Below are 14,455 nucleotides of genomic sequence, written 5' to 3'. Positions count from 1 at the left end.
TCTGTGTTATCAGTAGGTTTATTTATCATTTCTACTTTAAGGTCAAATGTATTTTTCTTTAATTATGCTTGGTATACAATCTCAGGACTATAGAAACCAAGGATTTCATAGAATATACACAGCTGTATCCCTTAGCGTTCTGGTGATTGCCTAATATGTTAAACAAAAATTTAGTTAGAATAGTCTTTCAGAAATACTCTATAATAAAGGTTACTAATAAAAACTTAATCGTCTTATGCCTTTTTTATTTAAAAACTACCTCATACAGCATTAGAGGTGGGTTTCAAGCATGTGATCTTTAATCTTTGTCATGAGCAGTTATCCTTATGAAAAAGACTGCTTGGCTCTAATGAATGTTTCTGTATTCCAGTATTCTATATTATATATTCTATATTAAAATTCTACTTTGATGGGGGGAGAAGAAAAGTGATATGGAAGAAAGACAAGAGGTATAAGACAGCAGCATGAACTGAGAAAGTATTCATTTCTTTAAACACAATCCTGGAGAAAACATACGTACCAGCTGGTTAGATACATCGGTGTGATCCTTTCTGGTCATACCTTCTCCAGTAGCAGACTTCATTCACTGAGACAACGAGGGCAGCACATTAATAGGCGGGTAAATCTTGGGTAAAAGGGGAAGGGGGAAAATATGATATTTAAGTACAAAATTCAAGCTTTACTGGTAGTAAAGGAGGATTTTGAAACTCATTTTTATTGCTTAAATTGCATAAAACTGCTACATTTGTTTCCTAGATGATTCTTAATATCTCTTCCTGGTAAGAAAAGGAAGTAAGAAACATTTTACAGGTTAAGATTTCTTTTTGAGAATCAAATCCAAAAAGTAAAATCTACAAAACAGTACAAGATTCTATTAAAAAACTGAATTTTCAACATCTGCCTACAATAGCAAATCCAAATGGTCTTCTGAACTCTGACTCATAAAATCACACATAAAAAGATTAACAATAACTTCACCTAAAAGCTATATCAGAAGCTGGCATCTACTAAAGAACCAATAAAAAATCTGTTTTTGATTATTCAGTCATAAAAAAGAATGAAATCTTGCTGTTTGCAACATCATGGATGGACCTTTAGGGCACTATGCTAAGTGAAATAAGCCAGACAGAAAAAGATAAATACCATATCATCTCACATATATGGGACCTTAAAAAACAAACAAAAAAATGTCAAGCTCACAGATAGAGAACAGACTGGTGGCTGCCTGAGGCAGGGGATGAGTGAGCCAAATGGGTGAGGGACGTTAAAAGGTACAAACTTCCAGTTATAAAATGAGTAAGTCATGGGGATGGAACTTTCACAGCATGGTGACTATGTACGTTAATAATACCGTATTGCATACTTAAAGGTAGCTAGAAGAGTGGCTCTTCAAAATTCTCATCACAAGAAAAAAAGTGTTGTAACTATGTGAGGTGGTGGATGTTAAGTGGACTTATTGTGGTGATCACTCTGCAACATATACAAACATCAAATCATGACATTGTACACCTGCGACCAATGTAATGTTACGTCAGTTATACCTCAATTAAAAAAATTTTAACAATAAAAGACAAAGAAGAAACTCTGAAAAATCTGTTCTTGTATTAATAACAAAAGTGGTAGATTATACCGTTATGGAACAGAAGACCCAAAAAAGTTCTTTGAACAACTCACTCCATTTTAAGGCATAATAAAGAAAGTGGAAATTTAATTCTTAATTCTGGCACTCTTTTCCACACCAGGATTTTAGTATTACAGAAATGACAATTTTATAGCCATATTAAAAACAATTCAATTTGATATTTTCTAAATAAATAATTCCTAAGAGCAAAGTCAGAGTCACTAAAGAATAACTGAAGAATAGATCTGTAGGCTTAGAGCATCATTCAACTCTCAAATACCTGTCTGTTGTGTAGCTGTCTGTCCACATAGATCTGCCCCTCTGTAATATATCCAGTCAGGTCAGGGATGGGGTGAGTGATATCTACCAGAGAAAGACACCTGATGTTAGTTAAAGTGTCCATCTCATATAAACAAAACCACAGGAAGTCAATCTGCACTACTTAAAACAGTGCTATAGAAAATAGTTTCCTGTGATGATGGAAAAGTGCTTTATCTGTGCTGTCCAATATGGCAGCCACTGGTCAAATGTGGCTACTGAACATGTGAAATGCGGCTAATGTGACTGAAAAACTTTATTTCAAGCTTTATCTGATTTTAATAAACTTTAGAACTTAAACAGCCAAATGTGGCTAGAGGTTACCGTATTGGCCAGTCTCACTTATTTGGTTGCAGCACAGTTAGACATGTGTTGGCACAAGTTACATTAGCTATCTTCATAAAAAGTACTATTTCTCCTAGTTATGTTCTCTCTCCCCCAAATATAAAGTTCCATTTTAAACACAAAGTTCATTTGCAGAGATTTGCCAATTTGATGTACACTGAGAGAACATTCTCAGTCCATAAGCTATCCCAGAGGGATACACAACATTTCAACATGGAAAATACAGAGAGGCTCAACAAGTTAAGCAACACTACACGGGCAGCACCACGCAGGTCCTACAGAGCAAGACATCTCTAAGTCTGTTAAATTACAGAGAGTAATTTTGTAGCTACTTCCTTGGAACAAATCATTTTCACATCAGAGGTAGTATTCAGACTGCCTGGGTTTTTTTGTTTTGTTTTTTTTTTAATTTATTAATTTATTTACTTTTGGCTGTGTTGGGTCTTCGTTGCTGCGCAACGGCTTTCACTTGTTGCGGTGAGCGGGAGTGGGGGGGCTACTCTTCATTGCGGTGCGCGGGCTTCTCGTGGTGGCTTCTCTTGTTGTGGAGCACAGGCTCTAGGCGTGCGGGCTTAAGTAGTTGTGGCGCACGGGCTCAGTAGTTGTGGCGCACAGGCTTAGTTGCTCTGCGGCATGTGGGATCTTCCCGTACCAGGGCTGGAACCCGTGTCCCCTGCATTGGCAGGCGGATTCTTAACCACTGCGCCACCAGGGAAGCCCCTGCCTTGGTTCTAAAGCCGCCACTTCCTAACTGTGACACTTTACCTCCCTGTGCCTCACACGAGAGCATCTAAAAAGTCGCTATGAAGATCAAATGAGTCAAAACTTACAAAACACTTAGAACAGTGCTCAGTTATAATGAGTTATGACTGTTTCTGAAAATAGTTTGAAAAAATGTTTTTAAAAGACTGAGATAAAGACAAAAAGACACTAACACAAGGGGAATGCTGCAAGTCTCACCCGGGAGCTGCTGGGCACACCTCCAGGCAGGCGCTGCAAGTGTGCACTTACACACACATGATAAAACCAAGTAATTTTTAGCAAGTCTTTGATGATCGTTCTAGCTCTAGAGTCTCGTGGCATTTACCATTCGTGCTCCGTATCTGGCACTTTGGCTACCTTAAATTACTGATGCACAGACATTTAAAAAATATCCAACTAGAATGAGAGGCTTACATTAAGTAGAGCCCATACATTTTTTAAAAATTCGTTTCTTTCATCTAGACCAGTGTCCTGCAAATAGTAGACACTAAATACTAGCTAATAAATAAAAATTAAAAATTAAAATTACAAGAAAATTTTTCTACAAAAGCATAATAATTATGGGTAGTTTTGAAATGAAAAATTTTATTAGAAACAAATCACTAGGTAAGGTCAACTTCTGGAGGATAAACTCTCAAAAGAATTTCAACTCAAAAAGATAGATGGTCTTCTCTCTTCAAATCAAAGTCCTTACAACGATTAGGGATGCTATAATCCAAAGACCCAAAACTTACCATCGTTAGGCATGGTGAGAATAGGAATTTGAGTAATAGAGCCATTTCTACCTTCCACTCTACCAGCGCGTTCATATAGTGTGGCTAAATCTGTATACATGTAACCTGGGAAACCTCGTCGACCAGGAACCTCTTCCCTGGCTGCTGAAACCTGACAGTGAGTCAAGGAGAACAGTATCACATACCAGAAAATGAAAATTAAAGCTTGGTTAGAAAACATTTGTTTGAACATGCCAAATTACAAAGTTGGAAATATCATCTTATTCGTTTTAAATATCACCTCTAGAAACGATTTAGAAAAATCTAGCGACATAAATTCAGATTATTCTGCAACAAAAATGTTGACAATTGGGGACCAAAAGTTTTTTTGCTAAAATCATACTGCCATAACACAAATCTTCAAATAGCTGGCTAGAAGAAAATCTGCTTGCAATTTTATAAATCAAAGGTAGTACATTTTAAAACTAAGAGAACATTCTCAGTTCACAAGGTTTCCTTCATGTTATGGATCTTGCCAGATTTACATAAGCTAATCCTGAAAAGATCAAAAGGGAAGGAAATACATATATCAGAAATCATCTGATGCACTTTACATACATTATTTAATTTAATCCTCACAACAATCCTATGAGGAAGTTAATGTTATTAACCCCAACTTACAACCGCAATCAAGGGCCAGATGATTTCCCTGGATCACCGCACAAGACAAGAATAGTAATAAATGGTCTTTCTCTTAGAGACATGCACACTAGAATATATGCATACATTTTAATCTACAGCCAACAAGAACTGTGAGTCATTAAGCCCAACTTCTAACTGCTACTTTGGTTCCTCCAAGAGTATGCTCCAGCAGTGCTACTCAAAGCGTGGCCTGCCTGCAGACCAGCTTTTATCAATGTGAAAGGAGATAATGCAGAAAGCAAGATAAACATATAGAAAACTTTAGTGGCAATTTGATAGAATAATTGTCTGTCGAATCTAATAATACTAATAAAAGGGTTTGTAAATTGTTTTTTTTTTTTAATTTTCACTTTTCTAATACTTATTTTTACTGCCTTTTAGAAAAGTATCTGTGATGGATGGGAGAAAAGAAGTCCTTGGATGAAAAAGCACTGTAGCCGAGTGAGATATGATGATGGATCTTAGGGAATCTTAAGCTAGATATTTATAAAGCCTGTCTCTTCAAAAGTCTTCTTCCCTTTTTTGCACACTTTAAAGAGCAAGTCACTCAAAATTTCAGTAACTTGCATTAGAACAAACACCCCACACTTCTGGATGGTAACTGCTAGAATCTTATATTGTTTCTAAATAATCACTGAGTTTTCTAAAGGAAAAAAAAGTTCTGAAGAGGGTTCTGCCACAGTATAGTCTTTACTTATGTAAATAAATAAAAACTTACATCATTAAAAATGGAATTCTTGAAAAGGGCTAAAAACTGACAGTCTGGACAGAGACAGAACTACCTGGGAGAGTAACTGATTAAATAGCTTGCATCATTTACTCTCTCTAAGAATCCAGTCTTAACCAATGGAGACAGTGAGAGTATGATAAATAGGCTAATAATTTAAATCTCGTCCTCTAATCATTTCAACTAGGTTGACAAAAGTAATATTTTCTTTTCTGATTAATTAAGGTATTCTACTAATATATGAGCAATGCATTTTAAAAAACATGATTTTAAAAAAAATGAAAACTTGCAGAGGGACAAGATAACCCTGACAAGATAATCCATTTTAATTAAGAAAAAAATTACCTCTCGAAGTGCTTCAGCATGAGAACTCATGTCTGTTAGGATAACCAATACATGTTTCTCACACTGATAGGCCAGGAAGTCGGCCGTGGTTAGAGCCAAGCGAGGAGTGATAATTTGCTCAATACTGAAATGAAACATTAAGTCCTATGTCACTCAAACAAAAAGGCCAAAAAAAACACAAAATGATTCCAGAAATAATAGTACAGTCTCCCTTTTAAAGTTTCACATAAATTGAGGAAGGTTAAGCAATTATTACTTTAAAAGTTCTTAAGTAAGGCAGAGTTCTTTTATGCATTTACATAATAAGAATTACTTAGTGCTACACAGCTAAATTGATTTATTTTATAAATGCCCCATAATTTCTCAGAACTATATAGTTCTCAAAACTGAGCAAGAAAGGAAGAGAGAGAGAAGGAGAAAGGGATGAAAGAAGTAGGGGCCAGATTTTGCAGGTAAGAGGAAAAGGTCATTTATTGAGTATGGACTGTGTGCCAGGTAACTTACACTATTATCTCATTTCATATGCACAACAACTCTGTGAGACAAGTATTATTTATCACATTTTATGAAAGAAGACACTGAGCTTCACAGCCTAAGTGACTTACCCCAAACCAAATAACTTGCAAGAAGCAGAGCTGGAATTTAAATACGGTTATCTCATACCTAGGCCTGTGCAGCTTTCACTCTAATGTTCTACCTCCTTAGTGTAAGGTGACATTTTTGACCAGAAGGCTGCATGAATAGGGGGAAAACAGCTCTATTTGTTTACTTACGTTGGGTCGTTAGCCAAGTTCAAAAAGAGGCAGACGTTGTCCATTGAGCCATTTTCTTCAAAGTCAGGTTTGAAGAACCGGGCAGTTTCCATGTTTACCTAAATGGCAATGACTTCATCAGTGCTGGGAGAAGAAAAATTCTCAATATTTCTTTCTTTCTTCCCCCCCCCCGCCCAATATTTATTTCTGATGAAGGCCAAGCTATAGATCTGCACTGCTCCTTCTTTTAAAGGTTCAAGTACCCCCAAAACGTTCACAAAAGCCAACAGAGTAAACAGCTTGCTTTGGGCACAAAGGGAATTATTTTTACATTCCACAGTCAAATGCTAAATACTAATCCATGGTTTGCCCAAAATGCCAACTTGCAACTTCTCTGCCTAGAGATAAATCGAATAATATATGTGTAGTTTTCTACATTGTTCTAAGAACACAAGCACTTTTACATTTCATACTAAAACAGAAAAAGATAATACTTACACCCATAGCAGCAAATACAATCGCAAAATTTTCCTCACTGTAGTCCACTACATCTTTGGATTTTTTTACCAAACCAGCCTGGCGACAGATTTGAGCTGCAATCTGATGAGGAGTACAAAAGAACCAAGTTAAAATCTAAAATAATAGTTCTACAACAAAATAACTTTTACCCTAAACTTTGGGGAACTGTAATCATAAATGAAACTGGGTGGTCTTAAAGGGCTTTACCCAATGAAACTATTTTGTAATTTTTGCAGATTCCTAAGAGTAAGCAAGAAGTCAGATATGTGTAGATAAAGAGTCAATGTAATTGGATTATATAAACAGTAACATTGGGCATTTACCTTGAAAATCCTATATTTGGTTTCTCACTAAGAGTGAAGCACTCGGAAATTCTTTCTCCTTAAATTTCATACCAAACAGATTCTAGGTCTCACCGCATTGTGCGGTAAGCCAGCAGCAGAGAAGATAGGAATTTTCTGCCCCCTAGCAATACTGTTCATGCCATCTATGGCCGAAATGCCGGTCTGAATCATTTCCTCTGGATAGATCCGACACTGAGGATTGATTGGCTGGCCTAATGCATTTCCAAAAGGGAAAATTTTAATATGTCTCTACATTAAGACTACAACCATATAAAGCATATAAAGCATTTCTTTCTACTCTTAAAAAATCAGTTATTTTTGAAATCTGAAACTGTTTAAATATTCTTTTCCATTAATCTTTTGTAGATTCACAAATTATATGGTAGTAAAGTGAAACGTAATGTATAGCAAATAAGAGAGAAATCCTAATTTCAAAGCCAGTATGGCTTTTACATCTCAGATATATCCTGGTGATATTTTATAATAAATAAAATATAAAAATTTAAGGTAACCTCTAGGAAAAATAAATTTATTAAATAATAAACAAAACATAATTAATCAAACATGGAGTATGTTGGTTATCTACTTAAAGTATCATAAAAATCACCCTTTCTCTGACAAAGGTATAAGATAGGTAGATGCTATTTTCCCCAAAACACAGAAATCCATTTTCTGTCCCTATCCATGATATCAAGGAAGTCTTCAGCCAGTACAACAGGACCTCTGTCGATGGGTTTTCCTGAGCCATTGAATACCTGACCTGGTAAACAGTAACGAGACAGTACAGAGTGGACAATGACTCAAATGTTCACAATCTTTAAAAAGACTTCATGGAAATACGTTAAAAAGGAAGCAGATCTCTGCTCAGCATGAATAATAATATCCGTTTACCAAGCATATCCTCAGACACTGGCGTTCGGAGAATATCCCCAGTAAACTCACAGGATGTCTTCTTGGCATCTATACCTGAAGTCCCTTCAAATACCTATCAAGAAAGAAAAGTAAACAGAAGGGTTAAAGAAATTTAGATCATAAGTGCTTAAGATTTATTTGTCAGCCCTTATAAAGTAAAATACATCAACGTATATACTACTTGTAGCCTCATGACTGAAGAAGTGTTCATGGTGGACGACGAACCAAACTGTCAACCTCTTACCCAGAGTCATGCCTGCAGGCCAAATCCATCAAGCAAGCTAAGAATGGTTTTTACATTTTTAAAGGGTTGTTTTTAAAAAAAAAAGGAAAAGAAAGCATAAGAACATGCATCAGAGACCTTAGGCACAACCCTCACAAAGTCTAAAAAATTTACTATCTGGCCCCTTACAGAAATTCTGCTGACCTCTGCTCTAGATTACTTTTTAGGGCAATATGTTATTTGAGAAAACTGGCACTTCCTATAATCAGTAACATTAAAAACTAGGAAGTATCAGAGACAATTTAAAGGAGTAGACTCAGATCTCGTTTTGGTTTCAGCCCATAAGCTCTGAATTCTACTTTTCATCTCTCCCCTTCTATCCTTCTATGTGACTGTTTCATTTTATCCATTAAAAAAATTTTTTAAAAAAGCCATTTTACCAGTGGAGCTATTGGGCTAGAATGGATATTGGTGGCTGGCATTTAGCAAGAAAACATGAAAAAATACTTTTCTTCCCTCACAGCCAGTAAACAGTCGGGTCCCTGGCTTAAGATTTTTCACCTTCATGATGGTGCAAAAGCAATACACATCTGGTAGAAACCGTACTTCAGAAAAATCACATGAGAAAAAAAAAAATCACATGAGATATTTAACATTTTATTATAAAATAGGCTTTGTGTTATATGGTTTTGTGCAATCGTATGCTAATATAAGTGTTCTGGGCACCTTTAATGTAAGCTAAGCTAAGCTATGATGTTCGGTAGGTTCTGTGTACTAAATGCATTTTCAACTTACGATATTTTCAGCTTATGATGGGTTTATCAAGATGTCACTCCACCTATAAGTTGATGAAGATCTGTATACTTATGTGATAATTACTAAAAAGAACTATTGGTGTTTCTTATGTTTGTTGTGATCAGAAAAACGTTCAACTGGCCAGGTTTTGAAAGCGATGCTTACCTGAACCACTGCTTTGGAACCACTAACTTCTAGAACTTGCCCACTCCTCTTCGTGCCATCAGGTAGTGTTAAGTGCACAATCTCAGCATATCTGGGAAACTAAATAGGAAAAAAATAAAGGCTCAATAACCAACATTTTAAAAGCTCCTCAAGATACTCTATATGCTCTATGTCTTTCACAGCATGTATGCACATGCAGACCCCACACCTCCCCGAAGCACACAGGTATACATCCAGAGTTTAGAATATCCTCAGGTAGTTTAAGTCCTTAGAACACTGATCACTGGCACATATACTGGCAAACACAGCATAAGGTACAGAGAGAAGGATCTTAAATCTATGAAACCACGGCAATTAAATTCTTTCCTTCTGTGTGTATGTTTTTAAGCTTTGAGACTACAGAAAGTTAAAAAACTTGTTCCCACTACTCAGAAATGATGTTTGCTTCTGGGCTGTGTAATCACCTTGTGCCTTGGGAGGACAGGAATAAAATGCAACTGAACAATAAAATAATTACTATTATAATAAATAATGCTAATATTCCCTCCTCAATCTAATTCTCCTAACCAGAAATGTATTCCTCTAATCCATTTTTAATATTTTAAATTGCATGTTTCCAAAAATATACTGTAGTGTTTCACTTACCTAAATGGCAACATACTAAATGTATCATCCTGCAACTCGTTTTTTTCCCACTTCACCGTATGTTTTGGATCTGTCATAGTCATATTTACCTTATTTGGTTAACAGAATCTTTTGAAAAATGCATCACTACATTGTGTGATGTGAAGGAAAACATCTGCCAATGCATCTGTGAATCAACACTGACTGTAGGACACTTGATTCTGGAGATGCTAATATGAATAAATGGGCATCTAGAATCAATGTTAGAACAGATATAGCTAAAATAAAATCAGGTGACACTACATTTTATTCAGCTGTTCTTCTACCACTGGTGTTCAAGGCTGTTCCAAATTTAAACTACTACAAACATGCTGCAATGAACATTCTCACATGTGGGCCCAAGTTTCCCTAAGGTAGCTGGTTCCGTAGTGGTGGGCTATAGGCTGTGTCCATTGTTATGTGAAATTACTCTGCAAAGGAACCTTTTACTTTACAAACTCCCTAGTAGGATAGAAAAGTATCTTTTCCCTACATCTTTGCCAATCTTACATTATTAAACTTTAATTTTTACCATTTTGATAAAATAAAAAATAGTATCTTTCAATTTGCATTTTCCTGATTCTACTAATATTGAGCATCTTTTCATGTTTACTGACAATTCAGACTTCATTTCCTATAATGGCCTTATTAATAATATCTTTTCCTCGCTTTTCAACTACATCTGCTTCTTCTTATTTACTTTTAGGTAAGTTTCATAGATTCTGGATATCAATCCTTTTGCGAATATCTGCTCCCAGTCTTCCTTGTCTTTTAATTTTGTTTATGGTATCCTATCATATAGAAGTTTTTGCAATAAAATGACTTGTTTTCCTTTATGATTTGTGTCTTTTGTGTAGGAATACCTTCCAATCTGAAGTCATAAAAATGGCCTTCTATACTGTCTTCTAATAGGTTTTTCATGTTTTGGTCTTTAATCCATCTGGATTTATTTTTGGTATGTAATTTTATTTTTCTCATTTTTATCTTTATTTTTCATACAGGAAGCCAAATACCCCAACAATATTTACTGAGTAGCACAAATGTAATTTGTGCTACAAGTAGCACGACTTGTAATGTAGCCTTTATCATTTACCAAGTCAAATTCTCAGGTGTGAGGAGAGTTGGTTTTAAGAATTTTAACTTTGCTCCACTGAACTATCTGCTTACTCCCTCACCAAATCTTTATTCTTACTGTATTTCTAACTGATTTTGTTACCTGGAGAGAATCAACATCTTTTCTATTCTGAGTCTTTCCATTCATGAATGTGGAATCTCCAGTTATTTGAAGTCTTCTTTTATGTCTTTCAACAAAGTTTCACAGTTTTTTGTAAAAAGTTCCTAATTATTCTAGTAGTTACTTCTGGCATACAAAACACTACTGATTTCTATAGACATCCTCTGTATCCGGCAACACTTTTACACCATTGTTTCTAATAGTTTGTCCACTGAATGACTTGTGTTTTCTGTTTAATTAACCATACTACCAAGAAATGATGACAGCTGTGCCTCTTCCTTTTAATCCCTTTTCCCCACAGCATTGATTAGGGTCCAAGCACAAAGACATAACAAAGATGGATAGTGGTGCTGACAACAGGGGTCCTCATCTTGTTCCTGATTTAAATGGGAATGTTGCTAGAGTCTCTCCTTAAGTACGCTGTTTGCTGTAGGTTATGGTGGATATCCTTAAAGAGGTTTTAAAAGTTTGTTCTAGCCCTTATTTCTAAGACCACCTTCTTCTTTTGTTTTGTTTTGGTTTTTAGAAACAAGTAATTTTATCAGTTACATATTCCGTATTTACTGAGAAGAGCGTAAGCTTTTTCTAGCTTAATCTATGAATGACCTGAATTATACTGACATTTGCTAATATCAAATCATCTTTGTATTACTGGGATAAATTCTACTTTGTCATAATTCTGTTGAGTTTTTAAAGTGTATTTTTGCTAATATCCAATACACGAGAACATTTTTATTAAGAATTTTGGAATCTGTGCTTGTAAATGAGAATAGCTACATTGTTTCTTTTCTGATACTAGCCTTTGTCTGGTTTGGGAATCAAAGATGTGCTACCTTCAGAAAATGAGTTGGACAGCAGTCTCCATCATCATCTATTCTGATACAATTTGTATAAAATTATCTATTCCTTGATCCTATGTGTATGTTTTAAGTTAAAAACAGGAGCCAAAAACTAAAAACAAACAAAAAACACTCTAAATCTGGTGGTATAAAGCCATTCTTACAACTACATAAACTTTATTTACCAGTTTTTCCTCAGCTGGAGTTATACCCCAAACAAACATTCAATAAAACTTTTTCAGCTTTCTTAAAATTACTTCCCTCAAGATGTTTTCTAAGTCCTTCCCATTATTGACTCTCATAGCATCCTGCACTCACCCTTCATAACAGTTACCAATTAGACACTTATGTATTTGTATTGTGTATTTTTGGTGCTGAGTTCAGCGCTTAACATAGTTGAAGCATGAATATTTTTAACTGTTTTTGAAAATATATTTACTAATATAAAAGCTCCATATTTTTAAAATATGAGTCAAAAATTTTATCCAATAAAAAGGATATAAAAAAGAAGAAATAAAGGACAAAGAAGCAAATAATGCTTTCAATACTTCCCCCCAAAATAAAAGTGTATGCTTCATCCTTTCACAAAATATTAACGGGCACCTGCCTTAAACCCTGTACAACTTGTATACTGAGGCTTTGAATCAAACTGCAGACTAGTATGAAACTGTGGCCAGGAGTAAGCTATATGCTTAATCTTGCAATTAATTTGTATAGGTACCTTGTCATGCACAAAAATATCTTAGTGATAAAGCTGAAGAGACAGTGCACTTTGCCCTTTCTTTAAGAAATGGTTTTCAATTTATTTTCTGCTTCCAGAGGGGCCACATGCCAAACATACTTCTGCCATTACTTCTCTCCACAAACTAATAACTGTGTACCTTTCCCCCTCATCCACTCCCAACAACAACCAATGCAGAATTACTGTTCTACAGAGCATATTATACAAATTATCTCCTCTGAAGATATTTTAATCACTGAACTCAGGCAGGAGGCTTCAACCAGGGTGAAGTCTATTCAATTATAGACTATATTCTATGCCTCTTTTTCTAAGATAATTCTTATGTATAGGTGTGGCTAAAAAAAACCCATGTAACTAAAGAGTCTTTCAACAAACTGAATAAGTAAAAACTTTTCTCTGCTTTATGGTTTTAGTCACTGTTGAGACAATCTGTTGTTTATTCATTACTTGAATACCAGTGTCAGGCCCTCAAAGACAAAAGTAACATTGTTTACTCACTCAAAGACCTTAAAATTTAGTAGAGAAGACAAAAATGTAACAAGTAGTTAGAACACACAGTAGTCTATGACAAGAGCCACAAGATACCGTATATCTAAATAATATCCTACAAGTCATAAAACACACAAATATTACTGTTGTTTTCCTAATAAACCTGTGAGGTATGATTAACAAACAAATAAAATTTTAAATTTTACAGACAAGGGACTCAAAGCCACAAACAGAATCCACAACAGATCCAGTACTAGAATCCCATCTTCTGACTTCTGAACTAAAATTCTTGTCTCCATATAGCACTGACATTCCGACCAAGGAATGGCTTAAAAAAATCATAACAAAAAACTTAAAGTGCACTAAACAGTACTTAATACTATGCTTTTAACTTCTTAAATGGTTAGACGATAATGATAGTGGTATTACCTTAACATGATCTAAGATCACTAGTGGACCATTAACTCCTGATACCGTCTTGTATGCTGGAAAGAAACACAAAAAAGTCAGTTCTTGTCAAACAGGACAACAGTCTAAATGATCTCTCTGGTATTACCAAAAAGAACCTCTCTCTACTTTATCGTATCTATTATTATATGGAACACTCAAAAAGTATGAAATTTTTCATTGAATTGATAAAATATGCCTGCATCTGTACAACTTCTCATAATCCCCTTCATCAAACCAAAAACATGTTTAATTCTTACTATAAGTCACATTGTTTCAAGGACCCAGAATACAAAAACAAAGGTAAAGAGGGAGAGTTCCCACAAGAGTTCACAATTTTATATGGAGAAGGGGGAGGTAAGGGCTCTACCAGAGGTGTGCTGAGGGTGTGTGGGAGCACAGGAAAGACCCTGCAATGGTTCTCACTTAGAAGAGAAAAGAAAAAGCTTTACAGAAAAGGTAGCACTTAGCAAAGTAGATAGAGAAGGAGAAGGAAATCCTTAACTTTAAGCAGAAGTGACAAAACTCACAAAAGAAATCTGACAAAATGTAGTCTGTTAAGATAAAATGCCATGATTAAATAGTATCATAAAAACTATGAAAAAAAAAGGAGTTTATGAAGGGGGATGGAATGAAAGGTCAGAGATCATATAAGTATCCTTTAAAAAAAAAAAAGTCAAACGTTACTGTCATTGTAGAAGCTTTTATTTTCTACTGCAAATTATGCCCTAGCAACAAACTACCCAAATCTCCCATTTTAGAAAGGAGGTAGCTGTCATTGAATTGTATCACACCTAC

The 14,455-nt window shown here is 35.2% G+C and overlaps 1 protein-coding gene across 1 annotated transcript in view; it reads right to left on the bottom strand.

Moving 5' to 3' along the window:
- LOC132367729 (V-type proton ATPase subunit B, brain isoform-like) overlaps positions 1–14,455 on the bottom strand; it is a 62,528-nt gene that overhangs the window by 3,744 nt on the left and 44,329 nt on the right. The window contains 11 exon segments of the mRNA XM_059926313.1: positions 521–625; positions 1,902–1,984; positions 3,781–3,931; positions 5,534–5,657; positions 6,307–6,404; positions 6,784–6,885; positions 7,221–7,361; positions 7,832–7,908; positions 8,040–8,133; positions 9,244–9,342; positions 13,640–13,695. Of these exon segments, the coding sequence (XP_059782296.1) occupies positions 521–625; positions 1,902–1,984; positions 3,781–3,931; positions 5,534–5,657; positions 6,307–6,404; positions 6,784–6,885; positions 7,221–7,361; positions 7,832–7,908; positions 8,040–8,133; positions 9,244–9,342; positions 13,640–13,695 (1,130 nt within the window).

The sequence above is a fragment of the Balaenoptera ricei genome, chromosome 6, assembly GCF_028023285.1.
Source record: "Balaenoptera ricei isolate mBalRic1 chromosome 6, mBalRic1.hap2, whole genome shotgun sequence".
NCBI lineage: Eukaryota > Metazoa > Chordata > Mammalia > Artiodactyla > Balaenopteridae > Balaenoptera > Balaenoptera ricei.
The sequence above is the reverse complement of the archived record's forward strand: the minus strand, read 5'-3'. Positions and strand labels throughout refer to the sequence as shown.